Genomic DNA, 23,731 nt, shown 5'->3' with positions numbered 1-23,731 from the left:
GTTTAAAAGACATTCACACGTTTTACAGCCAGACCCAGATATGCTTCGAGGTGTTGTAAGGGAGGACGCAGAGGATGCCACTACATCTCCTTGCAAAGAGTGGGGAAATGAAGAGAAGTGGGTCTCAACTCTCAAGCAAGGATGTCCTTACTCAGCTCCTGAGGTGGATGGAGATCCATACGGAAAGCAGCTCTTGGGAGTGGTGTGGAGTGGCCCAACTGGGAAGTTGCCCCACCAGGAGCAGCCCATGGCTAAGTGCAGTCATTTACATCCTGTGTAACTCACCTGCATCTGTATAACTCACCTGCATCATCCACACCTGCCTCATCCATGCCCCTTGTACCCACTTCATTGCACTTGTATCCAGCATCCAAGTGCCTCAGGGAGCTCATGGCATGGGTGAGGGTCTCCCAGCTGCGTCCTTCATGATGATGTTACCTCATCACCCAAATCTCCAGTCCCAAAGGCTGGTGGAGCAGGGAAACAGAGCAATTGGTAACATGGAGAAACACCTCATGGCCTGAATGAAGAGGAAACTTCTGTTATTATGATCTTCTCATTAGAGCCAGCCTTGGCAAGCAGGTGATCAAGAGAAGACATCTGCTGCTGCCTACCCCTCCTCTTCTCTGAGCAGCAGAGGTGGGTGCTAGCCAGGTGCCCACTCCATCTCCCCATCAACACAGTGTCAGACTGTGCAATATCTGTGTCATCCCAAGCACCAGGAGCTTGCAGAAGCACTCAAGCCCTGGCATCCTTTCCTCTCTCTGTGCAGTAGAGACCACAAATGGATCAGGGTGGCTGAGACACTGATTTGGTATCAAAAACTCCATGGAAAGCACCACCCTTGTTGGCTGTGTGACACCAGCCAGGAAGACAGGACTCATGCCCAAGCAAGCCAAAGTTCTGGTGTCCATGAGCTGGGGAGGCTTAAGAGCTCTCCCTGAGCTTGCAGAGGAGTTCCTTCAAGGAAACCCCTGGTCTGCCTTGAGATCAGCAATACAGCCTTGCAAATTTATGGCTCAGCACAGTTGATTCAGTCATCTCATCATACACATGGATGGCAGGCACCAGTTGCTAAAGGATAAAGGCTTTATTTATTACAATAATAATTCTCTTTTCTTTTCTTTGCAGGGCGTCTGCTGAGCTCCACGTGATGCGATGCAGGTATGTGAGTCCCAGTCCCCAATCCAACACGTCAGTAACACTGACTGAAGATGCTGAAAATATTCTTCCATGTCTCCCAGGGCTCAGGGCTGGAGCAACCTCTGCTCTGCAGCCTCTTCAGCTGCTGCCTCCAGGTCGGGCTCCTCCAGGTCCCCATTGAAGTCCATGAACACCTGCAAGGCACCACAGGGGAAACAGCCCCATTATGGCCTGGGACTGATGGTACTAACGCTGCTCATGGGATGGCTTTGTTTTCTGTACACAGTTTCTACTTCTGGCCTATATTTTTTTTTTCCCCCAACAAGGCATATGTCATCTTCTGTACTATATTGTGAAATACATTTCCTGTACACACAGCTTTCTCACACACAAGCAATTCAATCAACACTTTTCTCTAAGAGATCAGTATCAGTTTGTCAGTTCTGGAAGTTATTTCAAAATTAACAGCAGGATTTGAACTTTTTTGAGATAGCTTTGCATCCATAGAACATCATTTCTCAGGAACAAATTCCTGACATTTCCATTCTAAACCAACATACCTGTTGCAAAGTGTGCAAAGACAAGCTGTACTCCTCAAGCTTGAAATTCTGTTTAGCTGCAGACCAATGGAGAAGGCATCCTTAAATACAAATCCATACAAACAATTTGAAAGCAATCTTCATACTGATTTATTTATTTCCTTGTACCTGCTTCTAGCTTGGAGAAAGCCTGGGACAGAGGTAGTACATCTTCCTTTGGTATCTTGTAGGTGAGCAAAGAAGAAATCCTGAAAAAGTAATAGAAAGTGAACACATCATCATGGTGAGAGCACCAAGGTTTAGGTGTGCTTGTAGGATTCCTGCATTCTTGGCTGAATGACTGAGCAGGGTCAGTGCATCCCAGCATGTGTCTAGGACCTTTTTTGCCGAGCTGCGCCAGGGAAGAGGTGCACAATTTCACTATGGAGAGCATCGCTTTGCCCCACGTCCTTTGGTTTGACTTCCAGGATGTAACTCGTGCCAAACTTCCTTCTCATCTCCTCAGGGGAACCGATGTACCTGCAGAGGAGGAAAAACAGCACTCCAACCATCCTCAGCAGCAAATAAAGCAATCACAGAATAGAAGCAGCAGACATACATCCTCTTATTCATTATATCAATTACACTACGCTGCTATAAAGGCCGTGTCCTTGGAAAACGGTGTCCATTACACACCTGGGAGACCATTGTCTTAATAAATAAACGTAAATAAAGACTGAAAACCAATGTTGCATGTTGCTACACCGATGCTCACCGCAGCTGCCCCGCCACCAGCACGGCCACGCGGTCACACATCGCCGCCTCCTCCAGGCAGTGTGTGCTCAGCATGGCTGCACACTCCTTGCTCCTCACAGAAGCCTGGATGGCTTTCCTGGGAACAGAGGGATCACAATTACCTCGTGGAACAGCCAAAGGTATAATAAAATCAACCCAGAATGGCCAAGGAATAATTAGATTTTGAGGGACACAGTCAGCGGGCATGGTGGGGATGGGGTGATGGTTGGGCTTGGTGATCTTAGTGATTTTTTTTTGGTCTAGTATTAAATAGGAAGGTGGGTGGCCCTGCATGTGGCAGGAGGGTTGGAGATTCATTCCTTCCAACCCTGGCCATTCTGTGATTCTGTGATTTTGCAACCTTACTGATTCCACAATCCTATGAAATAATAAGCCCATGGTTATTTGAAAAGTTTCATCTGTCCTGCTTGAAGATGACAAGTGGATGCTAACTGCAATTCATCACGTCAACAACAATCCAAATTTTACCATTCCAGGTAAAACTATCATAGAAAAAGGACAGCAAAACACTAAGCCTGAATGATGGAGGGGAAAAAGTACCTCTATTTTTTTCCTCACGCTCTGAAGTAGAGGAGATTTTTATCTTTTCTGCCAAACGCATGGTTTCAGATGGAGTCTACTCAGATTTTTTTTTGGTTAAGATTCAATACGAAGGTTGGCAAAGGTTTACTGCCTGCCTGATGAGGAATCAGGTGAGTGATACCCAACCCCTGTGCACTGAGGTAACACAGATGACCGCAGCCACCAAGGAGCCCTTCCTTGCCCAGCCATTCCTACACCAGGCACTGCTCACCTCAGGCAGTGCTGCCCTGCCACGTCCATGCCTGCCGATGGCTCATCCCAAAGCATCACCGTTGGGTTCCCCAGGATGCTCAGTGCAAAACACAGCTGGAATGGGAAAGACACATAGCCAGGTCAGCGTTTAAGCTGCACTAATGCACTGAAGATGGTGAGTCACCTCATATGTTTTAACCCATGTCAATATTATAGAAGCTGAAGCTCTTGATTACAAAAAAACAGAGGAACAGGGATTCAGTAAACCCACCTCGTGTTCTGACTTAACATTTTAATCTCCCAAACTAAGCTTTACCAAAACACACACATCTGCCAATGATCTGAAAGATATTTTCCATCCTGACTACAGGCAGATGCAAACCACAGGGCATGAAGAGGTGATCACCCTCATCAATCTAATCGTGATTCACATTTATTTAGTGCACAATGTGGAGAGGGGAGGGAGTGGAGGATCCTGCCAGGATTGAAAAGACATTGATGGAACCATGCCATGCCAGGCACCCACTCCCTCCAAAGCCTTGGGATCTGCCATCAGCACACCGGGTTTCCAGAAATTGTAGTTCAAGACTGAATTTCAATCAAGAAGAAAATTGCTATGTTGTGAAACAAAAAATATGAAGTTTTACAACACCCAGGAGTGTGTTCTGCTCTCACTCAACGTGCTCCTGAGCTAGAATGTGTGCATCACACTTAAGGCAAGAAAAGCAGGTCCTGCTCAAGCACCAAGGAGAAACCTAACACAGACCTTCCTGGCTTCTCCAGCAGACAGCCTCCTTACTGGGGTTTTTAAACACTTCTGGAGGTCCAAGGCCTTGGCTGCACTGTGGAGATAGAAAGGAAAAACGTTGACATGACCATCCCTGTGTGCTGATGCTACAGCCAGGGGTGCTGAGGAACCAGGGGCTGACAAGCAGCCTTCAGCTGATGTGCATCACTGGGGGTTACTTAATGATTTTACTCCTAATTTACAAATTTGTTACAGAAATTCAAAACTGTAAACGCAGCTAAATGCAAGAAGTAAGGTGCTTTGTCTTGTGCCAACCAACCGTTAGCAGAAAGCCTTTTCCTGTCTGATACCTCCAGAGAGAGGAAACAAGAATCCTTTGGCTGCGTACCGGCTGATGAGCACAGCTGCATCCTCTCCCCTCACCCCTCGCACAGCAGCATAGGCCTCCAGATGCTGGAGCACGGTGAGGTCCAGCCACAGCGGGTCCTCCTGTGGGCAGCAACCCAGCACCACGGCCCTGCAGCCCTGCAGCAGCACCTGCAGAGACAGTGCCCAGCTATGGGAAAGCAGTGAGCCCTTTGGAAATGCCACTGTTTTCTCCTGCGCTGCAGGGAAGCAATGTGGTCCTCAAAGAAAAGGAACCAACTATCATTCCTGTGACCACCCCCATCTAGCACAGCTTCTCCTCACCCAGGGTGCTGTTTGTGCAAAGCCAAATGGTGTTTACTACCATCAGACTGTGGGGAATAGCACCAGTGTGAAACCATCATCGCCCAGTAACACTTTTCTCTTTCAAATACTCAACCCCGAATCTGTAATAGCAATGGTATTTCCCCCCCACCGTATGTCATTAATCATTGTGCGCATAATTAAGTGATGGGTTGTTACTGGCTCAACCCTGCTCACATTCGTTTTCAATTTCCTGGTTTTGCAAGGCTTTTCAGGGAGCGTCATTCCTTTTTAACATGTCAACATTTCTTGCAGTGCTTAGAAACTATCAAGACAGATTTCAAATCCAGCCTGAAGATTTCATGTAGCTCAAACCCTTAAGTCTTTAACATTGATTCTGATGAAAGTAGAACGTGTTCTGCGTGCATCAACACCTCCTTCTTACTTCTGTCCATGTGCAGAGTTGCATGCACACAAATCCCCTGAATTAGGGGCTGCATTGCCAGCTTCTCTTACCACAACCTTCACTTAGGAAAGCATCAAGGCTACCCCCCGCTGCCTCAAAGGAGCCTCCTACCTCCCCAGCAGTCACTGCTATGTCTCCAGAAATCATGCGTATAGTTGTGCTCTTCCCAGCTCCATTAGGTCCTAACAGACCTAACACCTCTCCTGGAACAAATGTGCAACAAACGTAAATGGTGATAATTGTTATTAAGACCTTGTCCTCTAAGAGCCCAGCAATCCCTCAAAATACAGTATAAGAATGTATTCATTAAACGGCATTCGTTAAATTATTCCAGTAAATTGAAGCTCTGATTGGCGGAAGAGGATATAATCATAGAATGGCTTGAGTTGGAAGGGACATGAACCCTGCAGTGCTGCCTGCATTGGGTTTCAGAGGGAATTCTAACAAAAACAAAGTCTCCATAGTCTTTTCTATTGGTGGGAAGGCACAGCAAGGTACTCCAACCTTTTTTAACGCAAAATGAAAGATTTTTGACGGCAACTTTCTTCTTTTTCTTAAAGATGGAACAGGCCTTCTTGTCTTCATACTCCTTGCGCAGACCATTGACAACGATAACTGACTCCTGCAAGACCAAGACCACAGCAGTCCACAGACCAAGCAGGAATAGAAACGCTCATGAAACACCTCATCTGCTCTCACCATTAAGTAATACTGCTTGAAGAAACCACGTGCCCAGCTCACCTCAGGCTGCCGGGAGCCTGCTGCACTCCGTGCCCGCTTCCGTTCTGCCTGCACCTCGGGGGGCTCCTGCCCTGGTGGGTCACTGTTGTGGGGGGGGAGGGCTCTTCTCCATTGGATCCTGCAGGCAGGGATGGGGTCACCACGCAGCCCTTCTGGAAATGCTCATGTTTACAGGGCTTTATGAATTTATTTCATGGGCAGCACCAATGCAATACTCAGCACGGTTTATTTGAATTTGTGCCACAGGTGGCAATTGTTCATTTTCATTTTTCATATTTATTTGCAGGGCAAGAAAAATTAATTGCACTGGCACACATGAGAAAATAAAGGTCAGCTTCATTTTGTGTTTCACCAGTAATATTGACCAGCCCCCCACTCAACACATGCCAATTACCTGGTCACACAAACACACTGGACAGGATTTTGGAGCTATTTCAGCATCCAACAACTACCTGAGTCCCATTCCTTTATATTTAACAATCAAACACTATTACAAGTCTTCTCCCATGTGATTTGGGAGGTCTGTCCCACACTTCTGGTGACAGGTAAGTGGTTAGCAGAAGATCTTGGTCTGATTGAACTTTAGGAGAAATCTGTCCTGTAGAGAAGCATCTACTGATGCTTTTGGGAAGGAGGTAAAATGTTGGATTTCAATTTGTAACTATTAATGTAGATGGCTACAGTGAAATGTCCTAAAAGCTCAGCAATCAAACGTAACCAAAAGAGCTCAGATCACATTTGCTATTCTTCCTAGGACACTGTGTTTCAATTGACCTTCTATTGCAACACACTGGGTGGGTGTTTGCCTGGATACACGCTCAAGGAAATGGAGCAAATCAAGCCTCAGATCCATAATGACCTAAAGGAATAAAAATTTCCTTCCTCCATTCTCAATTTCCTCCCCTAAACTGGTTAAAACTGAAAATGTGGGCTTTGCACACACTTTGCAAAATACTTTGGGGCTTACTCATCCCGTTCCACTGCCATCAGGGTGAGGCAGGCTGGTCCCACCTGGCACAGCCCTGGGCCTGCCCATGAGTGGCATGCCATCTGGTCCCAGTGCACCCAGTACTCACCTGAAGATGGGATCACGTTCTGCAACTGCTTCTCCGTATCGTATCTCCAAGCAGCACAGCAGAAACCCAAAGAACACACTGTGGATGTAAGGCTGGAAGATAATAATGAGTTAGGTTTGCATGGAAAAACGTAACAACACAATTAATTTTAATTATAAAGGGATGCTTGGCCCCACAGTTTACTTCAGCTATTGGAAAGAACAGATGTTTAAATCTCGAATGCAGATCACTTGCAACAGCCCTGACTTTACACTGCTCCAGTTTTGGTTCAGATAATCTGCACCTTGACAGAATCTTGGAGGCATCCTACAGGATCTGAAATCACATCTTTCTTTTGAAGATGCAGCATTAGGCTGATTAATTAATAACATCTTTCACTTATTGCCTGAAGTCCGCTTAATTCCCTACCATTTTTCCACATATGTTGCAGCATGTGGGAGTCCCATGAGACAAGCCTATGATTACTTCACTGTACCCCCCCAACAACATTCAGGGTGAAACTTCCACCACATAACCCACGATTTATTAGTGGCAAGACTTTTGCAAACTCAATGTAAGTCAGAACAAGCATCTATTCCAAAATAATTATTATCAAATTGTTCCTTACTGCAAAGACAGCAACCAAGATGTTACTCCATTCATCACGAAGAAGATTACTACTGGAAATAAATGATAGGTGCTACAAGAAAAAAAACAATATCAGTCAGTTAGAAAAATTGCCAAGCACAGTGTACCTCGGTGCAGGTGTGTGAGCTGTAGGGACTGACCTTCCCATCAAGTAAAGGATCAACAAATCAAATTTTCTTGATCTCTTCCCTCACTCCCTAGCCCAGAGCTTTTCTTATCCCATTTTCTTTGTCTTTATCTTCTGGGCAGTTGGGGGCAACTTTTGATTCTACTGGCACATGCACTTACTCTTGTAGAGAAAATCAACCAGCCCAGGAGTGGATATGGGGGCACCAAAGTGGAGAAGATGTAGAAGAAAACATAGCTGTTACTGAGCATATGGAGAGTGAAGTTCACCTGGAATAAAGCAGAAAAAGTGTTTCCAATATTTATGCATCCTGTTACTAAAAACTAGGCTGCTTGTTACTGATCTGGGTTATTCTGTTGAATCTTAATACATTCAAAGTGAAACCTCAAATGGCAAGATGTGTTATCAAATGTTACAGGGGGAAGATTCCCTCCTCTTACCAGAACGAAGACAAAAGACCACAGGTAACGATTGGTTCGACGCTTGCGAAACATAAAGGCGATCAAATAGACGAGGAAGATGAGAGAAACTCCATAACCAATGGCACTGAAGACCTAAAGAGAGAAGGATGTCACTGGCAAGGAAATCGATGTGGATACACCAAATCCTGCTTACAGCGGTTTGTTTGGTTACATTACTGAGTACATCAGGATCAGCCAATCGTGGTCACACGGTGTGGGATGAGGGAGGGGGATTTTCGCACCATGGGCAGGATGATGAAAGCCTCCATGGGGCAGATGCGGTTGAAGAGCAGCACGACTATGAACATGAGGCACATCAGGGCCCAGAAGAGTGGGACATCCACCAGTGCCTGCCCACACCAGTATGCCGAGGGAAAGAGCCCCGAGACCCGCAGCTGGGCACGAGCCTTTTTCTGTGATGGAAAGGGGAGAAGGAGGAGATTCAGCAGAGCATCAAATGCCATTCCCACTCCTCCTCATCCTTCTCCATTGCCTTTGCTTCTCCTTCCCAGCTGAGCATTCCTCTCTCTTCCAAATTCCTTCAATTCTATCTTAGTCCAACCGTTGCTAAAAAGCATATCATTCTCAAGGAAAAATGAAAAAAAAATATCTTTCTGACTCCCAAGTCTTTATAGATGAAACACCCAAATAGTTCAACTATTCGTCTGTACAGGGACATTGTGTTTCCATTCATTTCTCCTTGTGCAAGACCACTTTCAGAGCATGCCTTTTACCTTGTAATCCTCCACGCTGCTCACTGCAAAGTGAGGAGGCAAACCAGCAGCCCAGATCAGCATGTAAGCAACACTGAGAAAAAAAATACCACGGCCTGCTTCTGGGTTTTCTGCCTACGGAAGAGAAATTCAGAAATCATAATCAATAGCTGTCCAGAGAAAATCAGCAAGCTTGACATTCATAGTATGGCTAAATACACAAATGAGCCATAGGACAAGCATGTAATCACAGTAATCCCTTTGTGCTGAAGAACACAAAACAATAAACAAAGCATTTACCATCTTAAAATTTGCAGGAGGTATTGGAATTGCTGTAAACTGTTGAGGTTAGGCAACACATTTCTGATGCTGAAGCAAATTGAAAATACTGCTGCTGTAATCCTACCTTATTGACACATAGCACGAGCTTGAATGTCATACAGTACCGAAACCTTATTAAGAAACACCATGGTAGAAATTTACAGCAAATGGCCCCAGTATTTAACGTGCCCATTGTGTGGAGCACAGACCCCAACCAATCCCTGGAGACACTGTGGTCCAGCCAGTCTTTCCCCTCCAACCCTCAGCATTTTGGCCATTTCAAGTAACTTCCAACACTAATTTGGCAGGATGCTCACTCTAGAGAAAGGATGGCTCCAGATGCGGATCCGTGCTGTGGAACTGAAGAGCCTCAGGAAGGTGTTGCTGAGGGTGTTGATGAGCACAGGGAAGCAGTTGATGGGCTCCGCGCCGCACATGAGCGTGTAGTGGCGGTGCTGAAAGTGTGAGAGGGAAAGATGTCAGCTTTGTGCCTGCGTGAGCTTCGAGAATTGTGGAGGAGAGCAATGAAAAGTGCAGTCAGTTTTATTAGAGACGTGGCTGAGTACTGAGGGGCACCACGAGCAAAGCAATGGGCGGAAATCATGACCTATGGAGAAAAGCAGAGATGACTTGCATTAATACTTTTCTCCAAAGATTGCCATGATCCTGGCTTCTCACCAACAGGATTACTGATAATATTTAATGCGTCAAATAAATTTTCTCCTTTGGCTGCTCTATTTCACTGCATCCCATATAAACATAACATCAGAGAATCCTATTGACGTACAGGACAAAAGAATGAAATAACATCCTTCACCTTGCCTTCCAGGGATATCTTTATAGCTCCATTATGTTGTGGCAGGCTTGTGATGTTTTTCTCGAGAGTTATTTCTGGCATTATATTTTGAATCTTCAAAGCAGCAATGAAATCCTCTATTTCTGATCCTGAATTAATGTCAAGAACACAAATTAGAATTAGGTTTTTAATACAATCAGTTTTTTTTGTAGACAAACTCCTGCTTGCAAAACCAAATAATGCTAAAACACTCATTTAGAATCTGAATCAATTTCTATTTCCCTTGTTTTTCTTTCCTATTTGAACGAAACTTGTTAGACAGCACATTTCCATACTTCATGTATTGTCGTTTTTAAAAAAAAAAAATTAGCTGATCCATGGTTCTTTTACATATCAGCTGCTCATTAATCACCACTAAAATTGGATTTGTGTCCACTCAAAACAAAGCACCCCCCAGAGCCACAGACCTATAAAGGACCGTGCAGAAAACAGAAGGCAAAGATGCCCTATCAGCTCCAAGAGCACTCAGAGTAATGCACAACGCCAATCAGCATCATGTGCTCTTCACCTGTGTCATTGAAGATGAGAAGATTTGTTGCCTTGCTTTGAGTTTGAGTGGGAGGCTGAGCGGGAAGAAAATACTTGCTGGCTGTCAGTTCTGAGATGGATTTGTTCCGTAGATTGAAACCAAAGAAAAACATGAGCATCTGGATGATAAATACTCCAAAGAACAGCAATCTAGATGGAAAAACAGACCATGAGTGGCTCCAGGGAATTGCACCGTTAAGCACTGGTGTGATTCATGTAGCAAAATCAAGAAGAAATTTAAAGCTGGGGAATATACTTAAACAATTCAGAGCTCTATCAGGAAGTTCTGTTTTTATCACTGCAACTTTTACACAACCAACACCTACTTCTCAGCTTCCAAACCACTCCAGCAGTTTTTAAGCTTTCCCTCATTCAACCCAGGGACCAAAACCTCTGCCAAGCCCTGAGTCACTATAGGGGCTGCAGGGCTCAGTGCTTACAGGGACCGGAGAAGCTTTCCATCGTGCCTCAATCTGTAGAAACGAACTCTGGCCACGGCGAGGACCTGCTGCCTCCAGAGCTCCATGCCACTTGCTGCTGTGTGTGCAGGTTCAGAAAAGCCCAGGAAGTTCTGGTCGCTCTCCTTCAGGTTTTCTGCACGTTCACCATGACAAACACCATTATCCACAACGAGCTTCCAAAGCACGTGTTTTAAGCACAAGCAATAAAAACGGGTTTTCAGTTCTGAATAGGAGTGCTTCTATTTTAGTCAGAGAAGACAAAATGGCAGAAAAAAGGCCATTGGGTAATCAGAATTAATTTAAGTTGGTGAATTGAGAGATGCTGAACCTGAGCTTGTGTGACTACACATGCAATATCTTCCCTGGCCTTGGGAGCTGCCCTTGAATAGATTGTCTCTTCCCACCTCCTGCTCCAGGGAGGATATTTCCTGCAAAACCTTTACAACATCGCTCTTTAGTTCTTGTGTTTAGAAGCCTGTGGCAAATTAAGCCTGAATCATTCAGACTTCTCAGGGAAGTTAGCCGTTATCAAAGAAAATCTGAACTTTTATACAACTGCAACTCTTGACCTGCCAAGAACAACGAAACATCACATTCAACAGAAACTCACACCTATTTTTTTTAAACTGAAAACAAAATACAAACGCTTGATCTTGCAGAAGGGAATCAGTGCTTTACCTTTGTGATCAATATCTTCCTTGCCTTCCAACTTCAGGAGAGCATCTGCCAGGGTTGTCCTGCTGACCTCGTAATGAACAACGCCCAGCAAGAGGCCGTTGTCGAGGTGGCCAAGCAGATCTGTGTGACAAAGTGAACCAGCTCAGCCCAACACCTGGGCTCCCTCAGCATTCTGATCTGGCATCCCCATACAACCTCGATGCAACGGCAGGCTTTTGTTACCTGGGAAACTCTTGGTGTTTTCCAGAGGCAGCATGTAACACAGCTCATCCCTGTCCCGCCCTTTGAGCACAGCATTGGGGATGTACTGCCTGACCAGGGACGATGCAAGCCCAGGGTCACACTGATCATTTATGCACATCCTGTTTGTATTAAAGAGTGATTGCAAGAGTATTAAACAAAAAAAAAGCGATGCATGCTTCATCCATTTAAGAGACAAAGCCAGCAGTTATTCTTCAAGCCATAGGGAAACCTCCAAAACCAGGCAGCATTTCAGTGGGAATTATCCACAGACATCTGCTGTGCCCCTGGTTTTACCAAGCATGCAATAAATAGTTGAGGTGAAGAATAATGATCCTGGCCAGCACTGCTTAACCGAGAACACAGAAATTTAAATCCAATGAAAAGCAACTTTACATTAAAGCCACTGTAAGTCACTCTGGCACCATAGAGAACGTGGGAGCTGCTGTTCATTCTACTCTGGTCCCCTTTTGGCTGCAAAGGAGGTTGCAAAGTCATCTTAGCTGCATACTCAGAGCTCTCAGGATTGGGTCCAAAGAAAAGCAGCTTGCTATCCAAGGCAAGATAGACTTGGCAGCCTGAAAAGACTCCTAAAATGGATTGTCAAGATTTTTATTTCTCTGTATGAAAACACCATAGAGACATAGACTCTATGAGAAAATACATCAACCAGAAGCTTTTCATAAAAAGAGTGATGACCAAAAAGAAAAGGATTTCACCTTAAGTGATAGCCAATTCCCCATTTTCTCTTCAAGTACAGAGATGAGCCAACGCACTGTAATCTCCCATTTGAAAGGAAAGCTTTCCGATCTGAGGAGGTAGGAACACAGAGATTTAGTGGGGATTTACAACAAGGCAGTAGTCTGACCTTACCTCTGCTCTTTCAGAACTCCAGAGATACTTTCATAGTGAAGTCAAGAGGAGTAGAACCAGGCTAGTCTCCTGCTTATATATTCTTACAAAATTCCCCATGCGGCCCAAGATAAATAAAGAAATGAGAAAGATACCAATCCAAGAAACGTCACTAATTGGAGTGGCTGCTAAGCCTATGGGAGTCTTCACCCTCATGCAGAGCACGAGCAAGGCCTAGGAAGGACACCTGGGGCAGAGGATGAGCCTTTGCTCAACTGCAAGATTTTGTGGTTGCTACTGGACAAAACCCAAACAAGTGCAGACGGCATCACAGCAGAACCCCAAGGGTGGGATCCAAGTAGGGAATCCCCAATTTCCACACCGGCACAAGCATCAGCCTCCTCCACAGACTGTGTACAGATGAGTGTCACACGGCCAGCCCGGCGCTCGGCCAGCAGCTCCCACACGTGGTGCCTGGAGCAGGGATCCAGCCCCACCATTGGCTCGTCCAAGAGCAGCACCTGCAAGGTGAGAGCAGGTCTCATGCATACAAACCATTGTGTTGGCAGGCTTTGTTCCGTGCTTGTTGTCCTCTCACCCAATAGAACACAATGCGTCCTCAAATGCTGGCCATTTTTTATCGAGCTTTCAATATTTTTACCCTTTCTATGTGAATATGATTACCATTTTCGTTTAAAGTACAGTTCTCATTCACCTGGATTCCTCATTCCTTCTGGCAGCCAAGTGAGTCAGGCTTTCAGAGCACAAGGGCAAAGGAATACAGATGTCTGCATACCAAAACCATGCCTGTGGTAGGACTGGTGCCTACCTGAGGATCCCCTAAAATTGCAATTGCAAGAGAGAGTTTTCTTTTTTGTCCCCCACTCAGAGAGTCAGCGTGGACATCCTGAAGGTCAGTGAGGTCCAACTGTACCAGGACTTTCTGCACCTTGGGAACACATGAAAAGAAGAACATGCAGAACTGGTCATATTCTGATTCATACAAAGTGCAGGAGAAGACAACTTCTGAATTTAATACTTACATGTTTTTAAATGGATTTGCTGCGAGAAAAATACTGCAAATCTGAATTCTGACTCTCAGGACAACAGGATAAGAAAGAATTAAAAACACAACTCTAAATTACAACTGTTCTAATTTCTGCAGAACAGGTTAATGTGAGAATGTATTATGAATGTAGCCCAACAAACCGTCCAAGATGCTGTGTGATAGAGGTCAGTGATTCCTACCTCTTGCTCTACTTCTTTCCACCGAATCCCCTTGACGTGAGCAAAAATTCTCAAGTTTTCCTTCACTGTTAAGGCTTCAAAATGTAAATTTAACTGTGGGCAAATCCCAACCACTGCCTGAATTCCTTCCATATCCTGTACTTCAGACACCTTGTAGTTGTAAATCACTGCAGAACCTGCACATAGGAATAAATGAAACAAATGTCACATGCAGTATATATAGAAATGTATAGCTGACAAAACAAAATGTATTTCCCAAAGATATACAGCTCATGGAAAACATCAGGACATCTAGAGGGAGAAATAATCATCCACATGTGCTCACACACAAGAGAAAATCCATGGAGCTCAATGCTGAAGGAGCAATCTGTGCTTACAATAGGCCAGATTGGAGGACTGAAGGAAAAATTACTTTTTTGCGTATTTATGCTTGAAAACTAGAGAGCTTCTCTTCTTCTCCAGTCATTACCTGCTGAAGGCTTGGAAAATCCACTGAGCACATTCAAGAGGGCAGTTTTACCAGACCCACTGAGACCAAGCAATGCAGTGATCTGACCTTCATAAATGCTGAAGGACAAACCTAGAAGAGAAACCCGGCACTATTAGGGTGGAAGCGTGCAAGGCTAACAGACTTTTGCCTGTGGCTTACTGCTGAGTGTGATAGAGGGACACCATCTCTCCTGTCACAGATCTGAAAACGTGTGCTGCATATAAATAATTGAAGAAAAACGTCGACCTTGTTTTCTGCAAGGTTCATAACCTTTTATTTTAGCATGACTCAAAAGAGAACCCACAGGAAGAGGAGAAACCATAGTCTTTCCAGTTAGGGAGACTTTGCCATCCCACTTCCTTTTAAAAAGGACTCATTTGGGATTTTTGTGGGCTTTCTTTTTGTTTTGTACTTAACTCAATATCAACCTTTGAGGCCGCGCTGATGTTTTCAGTGTGACGTCAGTTCTTGTTAAACAAAGGCATTTAGCAAACATCTCATGGCTGTGCTATGACATTGCCAACCACTGGAGTACCTTGCAGCTGGCAAGTGCACAAATGCTGGGGGAGCAAGGCCCAGCCAGTGACAACAGCCCTGCTTCCAGCTAGGGCCCAAAAAATGAGTTGTGTTTGCCTGGATGAATTTACATTTTCACAGGGAGGGTTGGGAGGTGATTTCACTAGAGCCCGCAGCTTTCAAGGAGACTTCTGCCATTGCAAAAAGCAATAAACAGTAATTTGCCTGGAGTGAAAAGGAAAAGGTAACAACCTTGTAGAAATTTGCCAGTGATTTACCCCAGCAGGAATAACGGTTGCATAATGCATTTTAACGGTGCTGGAGGCACAATCAGGTACATCCAATACATTTCAGAACAGCTTGGGTTCATCGCCAATGAAAAATAAAATTAAAGCCATTACTAAGCCAGCTCTTACCTCTTAAAGCTTCGGTTCTCTTGCCCTTCCTCTCGTATATTTTTCTAATGTTGTATAGTCTAAATGTAAGGTAAGCAAGTTATTAGTAATGAATCACACCATTTTGGCAAGGAAGTAACCTTTGAAAACTGTGGGAAGAACACTTTTTGGCCTCTTCCCCATGCTGGATCTGCCCAACAGCACCAAGGGTTGGATGAGCGCATCCCCAGATGTCCCTAACAATCCCTACAGTTCTGTAATTCTATCTGAAGGAATCACTTTAGATAAGTTCTAAGCCATTCCCCAGGGTTTTATGGCTGTGCTCACACCGTGCAGAGCTGCTCTCCGTACCTGATGGCCTCCTTCCCCTCAAAGCCCTCAGGCATGGGCTCAGTGTCACAGCCAGGGACAGGGATGGGGTCAGGCTGGGTGCTGCACTTGCTGTCCTGCTGCAGCCAATATGACGGCCTGAGGAAGAACAGGGGGGGATATGGCACCCCATATTTGCCTAAATAGAAACAAACAGAGTGAAATGCAGCCCCCACACTGCTACAGCTCGGCTTCTATAAATACCACAAACAGCTCTTGTGCAGCAGCAGCATATTGACAGTGCAAAAGGATGGGTAATTTTTGTTATTTCTGCTCACACATCTGTATCTATAACTGCATGTAGGCAGCAGTCACCTCAATGGTTACCAAAACACCTGAACATCAGAAGATCCTTTCAAGTGGTTGGGGCCATTGCAGCAGATGTAGACCAGCACAGAGCCATGGTGGAAGTTGTCAGGTTCCTTTTGGAGCCTGTTTTGGAGGCCAAATTATTTAGCTGCATGCAGCCATCTGCTGGGAAACAGGATCTTCCTACATCTTTTTTTCATGAGCAAGATAGCAAACCCAGTTGGCAGCCCTCCATGGCACAGTCTACTGCTGCTAAGATGCTGCACCACAACCTGGCCTGCACAATGCTGCAATGCCTTTCTTCTCTTCCATGCAGATAATGGCTTCCTCTGCTCCATCCCATTGCTCTTTTGGCACCTCTCCCCCGACGAGGAGGCAGGATAGAAGAAAATTGAAATTTGTTGTTTTTCAGGTATGTTTCTACTTACCAGGCAAGACCTTATCAAAGTAGATGGCTAGCAGCAAATACAGGATGCTGTCCAGGATCAGCATGCTGTATTGGTTAAAGAAAGGGTACAACTCCGTTGCAACAGTTGGTCCATATTTTTCTAATTTTACAATCTAGGTAGAAAAAAAAACAAAACCAAAACCAAAACAGCACAAATCAGATGCAGCCCTTCCTTTAGCCAGAGATACGGCGTGCAAGCTACAGCTGTGTCACATGGCCTTTTGTTTCCAGGAAGCCCATCCACTTGTGATGATGGCACTGTTTCTATGACTTAAAGACCAGAAGCATCAGCAGGGTCTCAGTAGAGTGAACTTGGGTAGAGAGTGAACTTGGGTAGAGTCTCCTCAGCAGCAGTGCAATGCCTGTGGTGTTGGCTGGGGCAGCAGCTGGACACATTGCTGCTCTGCAGCTCTGGGTGCCCACCAGCCACATCTCACTGCTGCAACAGCTTTCCATAGATGGAAACTTATGGTGTGTTCAGCTAGTAATATTCCTGCTGACCAATATCTAATATCTACTTTTTGGAGTCATGTTTTCTTCCTGCAAAGCATTTAGGGTGTAGGGGCACAACTGCATCATTACGGAGATGCATGTCGCATATAGCAGATGCAACGCCAGATGGCAGAAGCTGTGTGTGCTGCAAGCTGAACGCTCCTGATAAAAATGGCTTTGTTTTGAGCATACCTTTGAGATGCCAGCTGTAAAGGTGTAAGGACTGAAGAGGTTAAAGACCCATTCCAAAGATGGTGGCACTTGTTCAAACAGTGTCATGAAGCCCAGCGAACCGAAGACGATGTGAAGGAAAAATCCCACAAAACTGGTAATATGAGGCTGCTTTAACAAGGAGCTGAGCATGAAACAGAAGTGAATCTGCAGCAGAGAGAACCAGGAGTCAGCAGGATGCATTTCTGCTAGTGATTAAGCAAAAATAAACCACCACCACCACCACCAAGGTAAAAGAACCCACAACATGGGAAAATCTGGGGTCATCTACAGGAGTGATATAGCAGCCTACAAACTGTACAAGAAAATCAGGTAATGGAGAAGTTTCTGCTACATTCTTGCAGCCCTAGACTCTGCAGTCTGAGTTTTAGATGTTTTAATCAGGAACTGGAGAAGTCACTCATCGTTCAAAAACACAAAAGCAGACTTACCGACGCAATGCCGTAGAAAAAATAAAGGAAATATATTTCTGAAAAGCTGCGGTCTTGGGTGACCTCTCCAACCGTGATTGCTGCCAGCAGACTCGACGTTATGGCGATGTAAATGGTGTACAGCAGGCTCCAGGACAACCTGCCAACGAGTCACAAGAAATTCCCTTTTCATTGAAGCATGGAACCTCTAAGGTTGGAAAAGGTCACCAAGCCCAACCTCAACACACTGTGCCACTGACCAGAAGGCGATGTCCTGTAAACCCATTGCTTTCATTAACACCTTGAGCTTCTTTTTCTCTCTGATAACTTTCACTGATAGAAAGTACACATAAGGGGAGAAACACAGCACGCTGTAAATGGTGAACCAAATGTAATTCACTTTATATATGGATTTGATCAAGGGTGATTGCAGACGGATGCCGCTAATTGATTTCATCTCTTCCCAGACAGAATGGTTCGTTTTCATCTGAAGAAAAGAAGCCAGCCATTAATTTTATATTCCGTAATGAAGCAGCCAATAAACAGCTTTTCACAGGCTTGACAATAATTAGTATTTCAGTAATGACGTTACATTTAAAACTGGTAAATTACCATCAAAATTTGTTATCTTTTTGTAATAAACGCTAATGTTGCATTTGAGCACAGGCATGACCTACAAAGCAGATGGAAAAGGAATAGAGCAGAAGTTGTAAAGCAATTATAGCATAGCTAAAGGGCAGGAGCTTTACTGCTCTGTAAATACCGTATTTGGAGACGATTATCTTTTCATGATGGATGGAAGAGTTTATCACTGAAAAATACAGTTTGGTCCATATTAAACACTTCACATTTATTTTTCGAAATGCACCAACGTGATAAAAATAAAACCTCAAAGATAAAGATTCTGGCAGTGGTGTTTTCATTCATTTTACTTCAAATTTTTGTATAAATGTGCAAATATAAAAGGGGGAAAAAAAAATAGTTTGGCAACAAAATAAGTTCCACACCTTTTAAGTCCGGAAATGGGCTTTCAATCTCTAAATCAGCAACAGCTCACAGTTATTCCACGTGTTTGGTTTTGTTTTGTTGTTTTTTTTTTTTAAAGCAAATATATGAATAACTATGGATAAACCATGTCTTCCATCATGCCCATACCTCTATGACTGCTGCATCAATGCTGGACTGAATGGACAGGAATCCTTCATACCAGTACGAAGGAATCTTGCAGTAGGGTGATGAGACATCGTAGCAGGTATCTAGGGGAAACAAAGAAAATTAAGTCTTACGTATGTATATATTTGTATATTTTTTTTTATACATGCGTATGGTTGAAAATATGTTTGACCTGAGAGCCAATCAACCCAAATTAAGCCACCAGCTGGAGGGCATCACCTCTAGGAAACCCAGAGCAGTGGGCACAGCTGTGGGGAACTGCTGACTGCTGGGCATGGCAGAAATAGTCTCACAATCTGTTTTCCAAGACATTTTTTTCTTTCTTTTTGGCCAGTTAACCAATAACTCACTTGATGTTTTCTCTGGAAATAAGCTGAGTTTTTGTTTTGCTTTGTTACTTCTAGACACTAACTGTGAATGCATTTGGTCAAAGAAAGAAGTAATTTGTATAGAAGTGTGTGCAGGTTGATGTTTTAAGGTATTAAATGTGTGTTAGAAGTGCATTAGTGCACAAACAGTGTGCACTTCCACTGCATGATCCAGCATAGAAGGGAGGGGGACAGCAAGGACTTTGGGTAATGTGCATGTGCTCCTAAAAAACACTTTGACATTGTCCTTAAACTGCAATTAAAATATTTCCTTTTCACATACAGACCTGATCCAATCTGGGTGCCATGGCGGCAGAGATCCATCTAAACTCATTTCAATATAAAATCACTGAATGGTTTGGGTTGGAAGGAGCCTCAAAGATGATCTACTTCCAACCCAATTGCCACAGGCAGGGTTACCAACCACTAAATCACGTTCTCTGGTTTCATTCATTCCTTTTACCAATGTGTTCAAAGGCATCAACGGGAGATATCACACTGTAGCTCTGAAATCTGAGATGGTAGGAGAAGTCATCCTTAAAAACAACACCGATTGCATCGTACTTAAAAATTCCTCTTGCTGACAGGTTTTTCTCATTTACCGCCTCTTCTATTGTTATACCTGGTAATAAACAACACTGATCAGCAGTGAGACAAGAGAACACATCAGCCACACTGTGCACTCACAGAGCAGTGTTCAAACCCTTTTCCCTCCCACCACAATGAAGGCTGAGGTGCCCACGGTTGGGATCTGTGCAGCCTCACATCTGCACCGAGAACACGAGCAGCTTTACCCTTCAGCACAGAGTCTGAGGCCACTCTTTCCATTATTTTCCTGGTGGTGCTGGTTGCAGGTGTGTAGATGAGCGTCGCTTCCTTCACCCTGAAGGTGGGGTCATCCAAACGCCCAAGGAACTTGTAAGGGATTTCTTGTCGCTTAAAATTGTAAATCACACTTGATGATACTTGTATTATTAAGAGAAGAATCGCAATGGTGATCCACTCCTAGGTGAAAGGAAGGGAATACAGGTGAGTGGCAGTGCAGCGATGTGGAGTTTGGGAGCAATGGGAAGTGCCTGGTGCTGCCTCAAGGACTTCTCATCGTGCACGGATCCACCTGCAGGGTCCAAAGCATTTAGACACAAATGTAGTCTTTCCATAAACAAGCTATTTCATAGGAGCTGTAATTTTAAAATATGAGGACTGTTCCAAGTGAAGAACATGTCCTAGCACAGGAGCCAATGAGGTCTGCCTATAATCTTACACCAGCAATTGTGCGTTGTGCATTGTGTTCTGGCCAGTGGGGATCAGCAACCAAAGCAGCAAGCTGGCCTTGTATCAAGCCCTTGTTGTAGTGTCACAGGAAAAGCTGTAACTGAGGACATTTTTCAGAGAGCCACGTTGCCAGCTGAGGCTCCTCACCTATCATCTGACATAAAAACAACGTGATATAAAAATACTCGGTAGTGGAAATCCTAAATTTCCTTTGGAAGAACAGACACTTGCCTGGAAACTTTCTGTTTTCTTCCTCCACACCAGCAGAATGTTTTTCCATAAGAGAGCCCAGGTTTGCTGACTAATTTTTGAGGCTTTTTTGAATGCTCTCTGCATTTTCCCAGCTAGGATGAGAGACAAAACAACATCGTTCAGAATGAAAAAAGGTAATTAATACATTCACTTGGCTAAACTCCACTTTGGAGAAATCCAATAGCATGTCAAAGGTCTAGAGCTTTCCTACATTGGGCAACCAAGAAGAGATTCAAAGGAAAGAGTGTGAAAGCATGCAGGTGAACATGGAGCTGCCTCTGTGCAGTCACAGATGCATCCCACGCCATCCTGAGATGCTTTGTTGGAGGGGCTTTGAGCTGGTTCTGCATCTACATAAGGCTGACAATAGAAAAGTCAAGGGGAGAGGATTAAGTGGCAGATGCTATGTAGCAAATTGTAGATCTCATATAGCCAGAGAATATCATTAAGAAAACACCAGTTTGTGCTTTTGTATCCTCCTAAATACCGAGCAGGGAATTCTTGGAGTTGGGGAACATTAAATCCAGCTCCAGCCACGTGGCCAAATAGCAAAGTTTCCACAAAACAACCCTCTGTGGTGGCTGGGAGGGAACCTCAAACAGTGTTTTTGCATTTAAACCCTTTAAAACAGCAGAAACCAAAAATTAAAGCAACTTCAAATGCATTGTGCTCTTTTCCCCTTGGACATCATTTCCTGATTTCACGGATCGGACAGCTGGAGTTCATAAACAATTCTACGACTCTGTTCACTGTTTATGGGAGAATTCAATATTTGCAGACTCCGGGGTAACGGATCCTGTTTGCTCCCCAGCTATTGGCACGGAGCTTATCTTGAATTGCTGTGCCTGGCGCTTTCTTTGGGATCCCACACCAGAGCTGACTGCAGGAAGGGGTTTTGAGGAAGAGCTGCAGCGCTGCTGGCTCCCTGCACGCACCCTCATGCACCAGAGTGCAGAGGTGAGCGCTGTGCCCTCCTGCTTGCAAACATCTGCCAACAGAAACCTGCAGCCAAGCCCTTCACTGCTCTGCCTGATAAATAGGGGATAGACTTGTACTGATTCTGCTCTCACACGCAGCTCTTCAAAGAAGTTATTTTCCTCCAAAAAGCTCATAAAAACATCTCTCAGCCCAAATTTAAAACCTCCCTGAGAGAAGTGAACTTAGGGAGTCCTCCCCGGAGAAGCCTTCACTGGGGATGGAGCCAGGCTCAGCTGAGACGAGTGCTGCATCAATGGCAAGTCAAAATCCATGCAGCCAGAAATGCAGAACTTCGTCGTTCTTCTGCTTTCTAAACATGTTGGTGCAAAGCTCAGTGTTGAGAATTGAGCTGGAAAGCACCGATCTCATGCTTTTAGCATAACACTATTGAAATAACCCTGAAAAAACTCAGTCGTGGAAACACCCTGCATGTGATTTTTCATTTACAAAACAGCAGTACGAAGCTCCTCACCTGGCAATGGACTTTCCATCACAGCAGTGTCTTCTGCAGCTTGTGGATGTCCGGGCTCGTCCTCTCCTTCAGTGCTGGATGGACAGGGTTGGATGCTGCAGAGCTGACAGCCGTGGCTCTCTGCAGACTGACGTCAGCCTGGGTAAGTGCTGACCCCACTATGAGCACTGCTACAGCAGCTGGAAGCGTCAACACTGCATTTTGCATTATTTTATTTCATTCAGAAGCATACATGGGTTGTAATATCATACTACATTCCTGGTGCTTGCAACATGTGCAATCACAAGGAGTCAACAGCACTCTCTCCTTTCTGGGGTCAGCCCTGTGCCCCAGATGCAATTTTCTTTCTTGCTTTTCTTTTCCCCTTTGTTTTTAGTATACATATAATTTGCTTCTACTCCTTTTTATTGCTTCCCCAGCAAAGTTGGGATCAAGATTTTTTTTTTCTAATTTTTTAAATAGCTTTCTAATGGATCTGCATGCCAAATGGTGAGGAAGTCAGATAAGCCAGGAAATCCAAATACATTGGAAGGGCATGTAGTCACATGACTAATCACATTAAAAGAAAGCAATTTGCCCATCTTAGAACAGCAGCTCTGCAACTGATTGGCAGAATTGAGCAAAAGCACAGAAGCAGCCCAGCTGTTGCTTGACACCAGGCTGCAGCTCTTCTGCAGCTGCTGTAGTGCTCACTGCAAGGAGCAGAGCACGCTCCCGCATCCCATCGGGCAGCAAACTGCAGCCAGAGGAGGCTGCTCTTCACTGTGGGACAGCACAGATGCACAGCTCGTTCTTAGCGAATTCACTGACAACATAACACAGTGATGCACCTGAGAGATCCCCTATACAGGGTTGCTGCAGGGCCACTTCATTACCCAGCGCACAGCAGAGCCCAGGCATTCCTACAGGAACAGAAAATGCATTTAATACTGAAAGGATCTTAAGTGAGCTCACCTTTGGGTTCCCCGTCCTGCACAGTGCCGCTGCTGGGCTCCTGCTTACAACAGCTGCACACAGCTGCACCTCAGTGCTGCTTGCAAGTCTCCCAGGAGCAGCTGGATGGAGTTTAGCAGTGCCAGGGCTGGTGTCAGTGCCTGCGGCACAGGGATGGGGTGGGAGCTGCAAGTGGGAGGCTCAAAGCAATTCAGAGCAGGGAAAAAGGGGAACTGAAAGCTCCAGGGAACTCGGACCGTTGAGACATTCAATGTGCTGAATCAGGAGCATTCGGAAGAGCTCTTAAGAAAACAGTACTCGGAAATGATCTTGTTTTGCAGCTTAAAAGAGAAATAAAAAATGGCACGCTGCCCTCGAGACACCACTGAACACAAACTAGTGTGGAAATTGAGATCTTGGGCCAAATTTGCATTAACAAACGTGGGGTAACTTGGCACATGCACAACCCCCTTTCATTCCAGCAGGTCCTTAGCTGATCCCAGGGCTGGTGATGGGCGACTTTCATCATATCCTCTTCTTCCCACCCACTCCAGCAG

The 23,731-nt window shown here is 44.8% G+C and overlaps 1 protein-coding gene across 5 annotated transcripts; it reads right to left on the bottom strand.

Moving 5' to 3' along the window:
• Positions 1-1,075: 1,075 nt before the first annotated feature.
• On the bottom strand, positions 1,076-23,422 carry LOC122167910 (ATP-binding cassette sub-family A member 9-like). 5 transcript variants are annotated; one of them, XM_042832809.1, is made up of 40 exons: positions 23,196-23,422; positions 22,242-22,435; positions 20,771-20,883; positions 20,059-20,269; positions 19,728-19,886; positions 18,879-18,979; positions 17,984-18,210; positions 17,745-17,883; positions 17,275-17,460; positions 16,571-16,703; positions 15,816-15,972; positions 15,486-15,544; positions 14,533-14,643; positions 14,064-14,239; positions 13,645-13,764; positions 13,198-13,336; positions 12,683-12,773; positions 11,946-12,085; positions 11,724-11,843; positions 11,025-11,178; positions 10,565-10,734; positions 10,018-10,145; positions 9,518-9,655; positions 8,901-9,014; positions 8,409-8,579; positions 8,146-8,259; positions 7,867-7,974; positions 7,559-7,630; positions 6,952-7,043; positions 5,876-5,993; positions 5,639-5,756; positions 5,246-5,337; positions 4,388-4,536; positions 4,018-4,093; positions 3,271-3,365; positions 2,437-2,553; positions 2,061-2,201; positions 1,851-1,930; positions 1,704-1,759; positions 1,076-1,337 (listed from the first exon to the last, which is right to left on the bottom strand). In XM_042832809.1, exons 2-40 carry the CDS (start codon positions 22,258-22,260, stop codon positions 1,248-1,250), a joined length of 4,794 nt encoding a protein of 1,597 aa, XP_042688743.1. In that variant the 5' UTR covers positions 22,261-22,435; positions 23,196-23,422; the 3' UTR covers positions 1,076-1,247. The 5 variants fall into 5 exon arrangements, with proteins under 5 accessions (XP_042688743.1, XP_042688744.1, XP_042688745.1 ...); XM_042832810.1 differs by having other exon boundaries at positions 22,242-22,420; XM_042832811.1 differs by having other exon boundaries at positions 22,242-22,368.
• Between the last annotated feature and the right edge of the window lie 309 nt (positions 23,423-23,731).

This window comes from Centrocercus urophasianus, unplaced genomic scaffold (assembly GCF_019232065.1).
Source record: "Centrocercus urophasianus isolate 14NV4802_14NV808 unplaced genomic scaffold, USGS_Curo_1.0 seq_40, whole genome shotgun sequence".
In the NCBI taxonomy this organism is placed as follows: domain Eukaryota; kingdom Metazoa; phylum Chordata; class Aves; order Galliformes; family Phasianidae; genus Centrocercus; species Centrocercus urophasianus.
The sequence above is the reverse complement of the archived record's forward strand: the minus strand, read 5'-3'. Positions and strand labels throughout refer to the sequence as shown.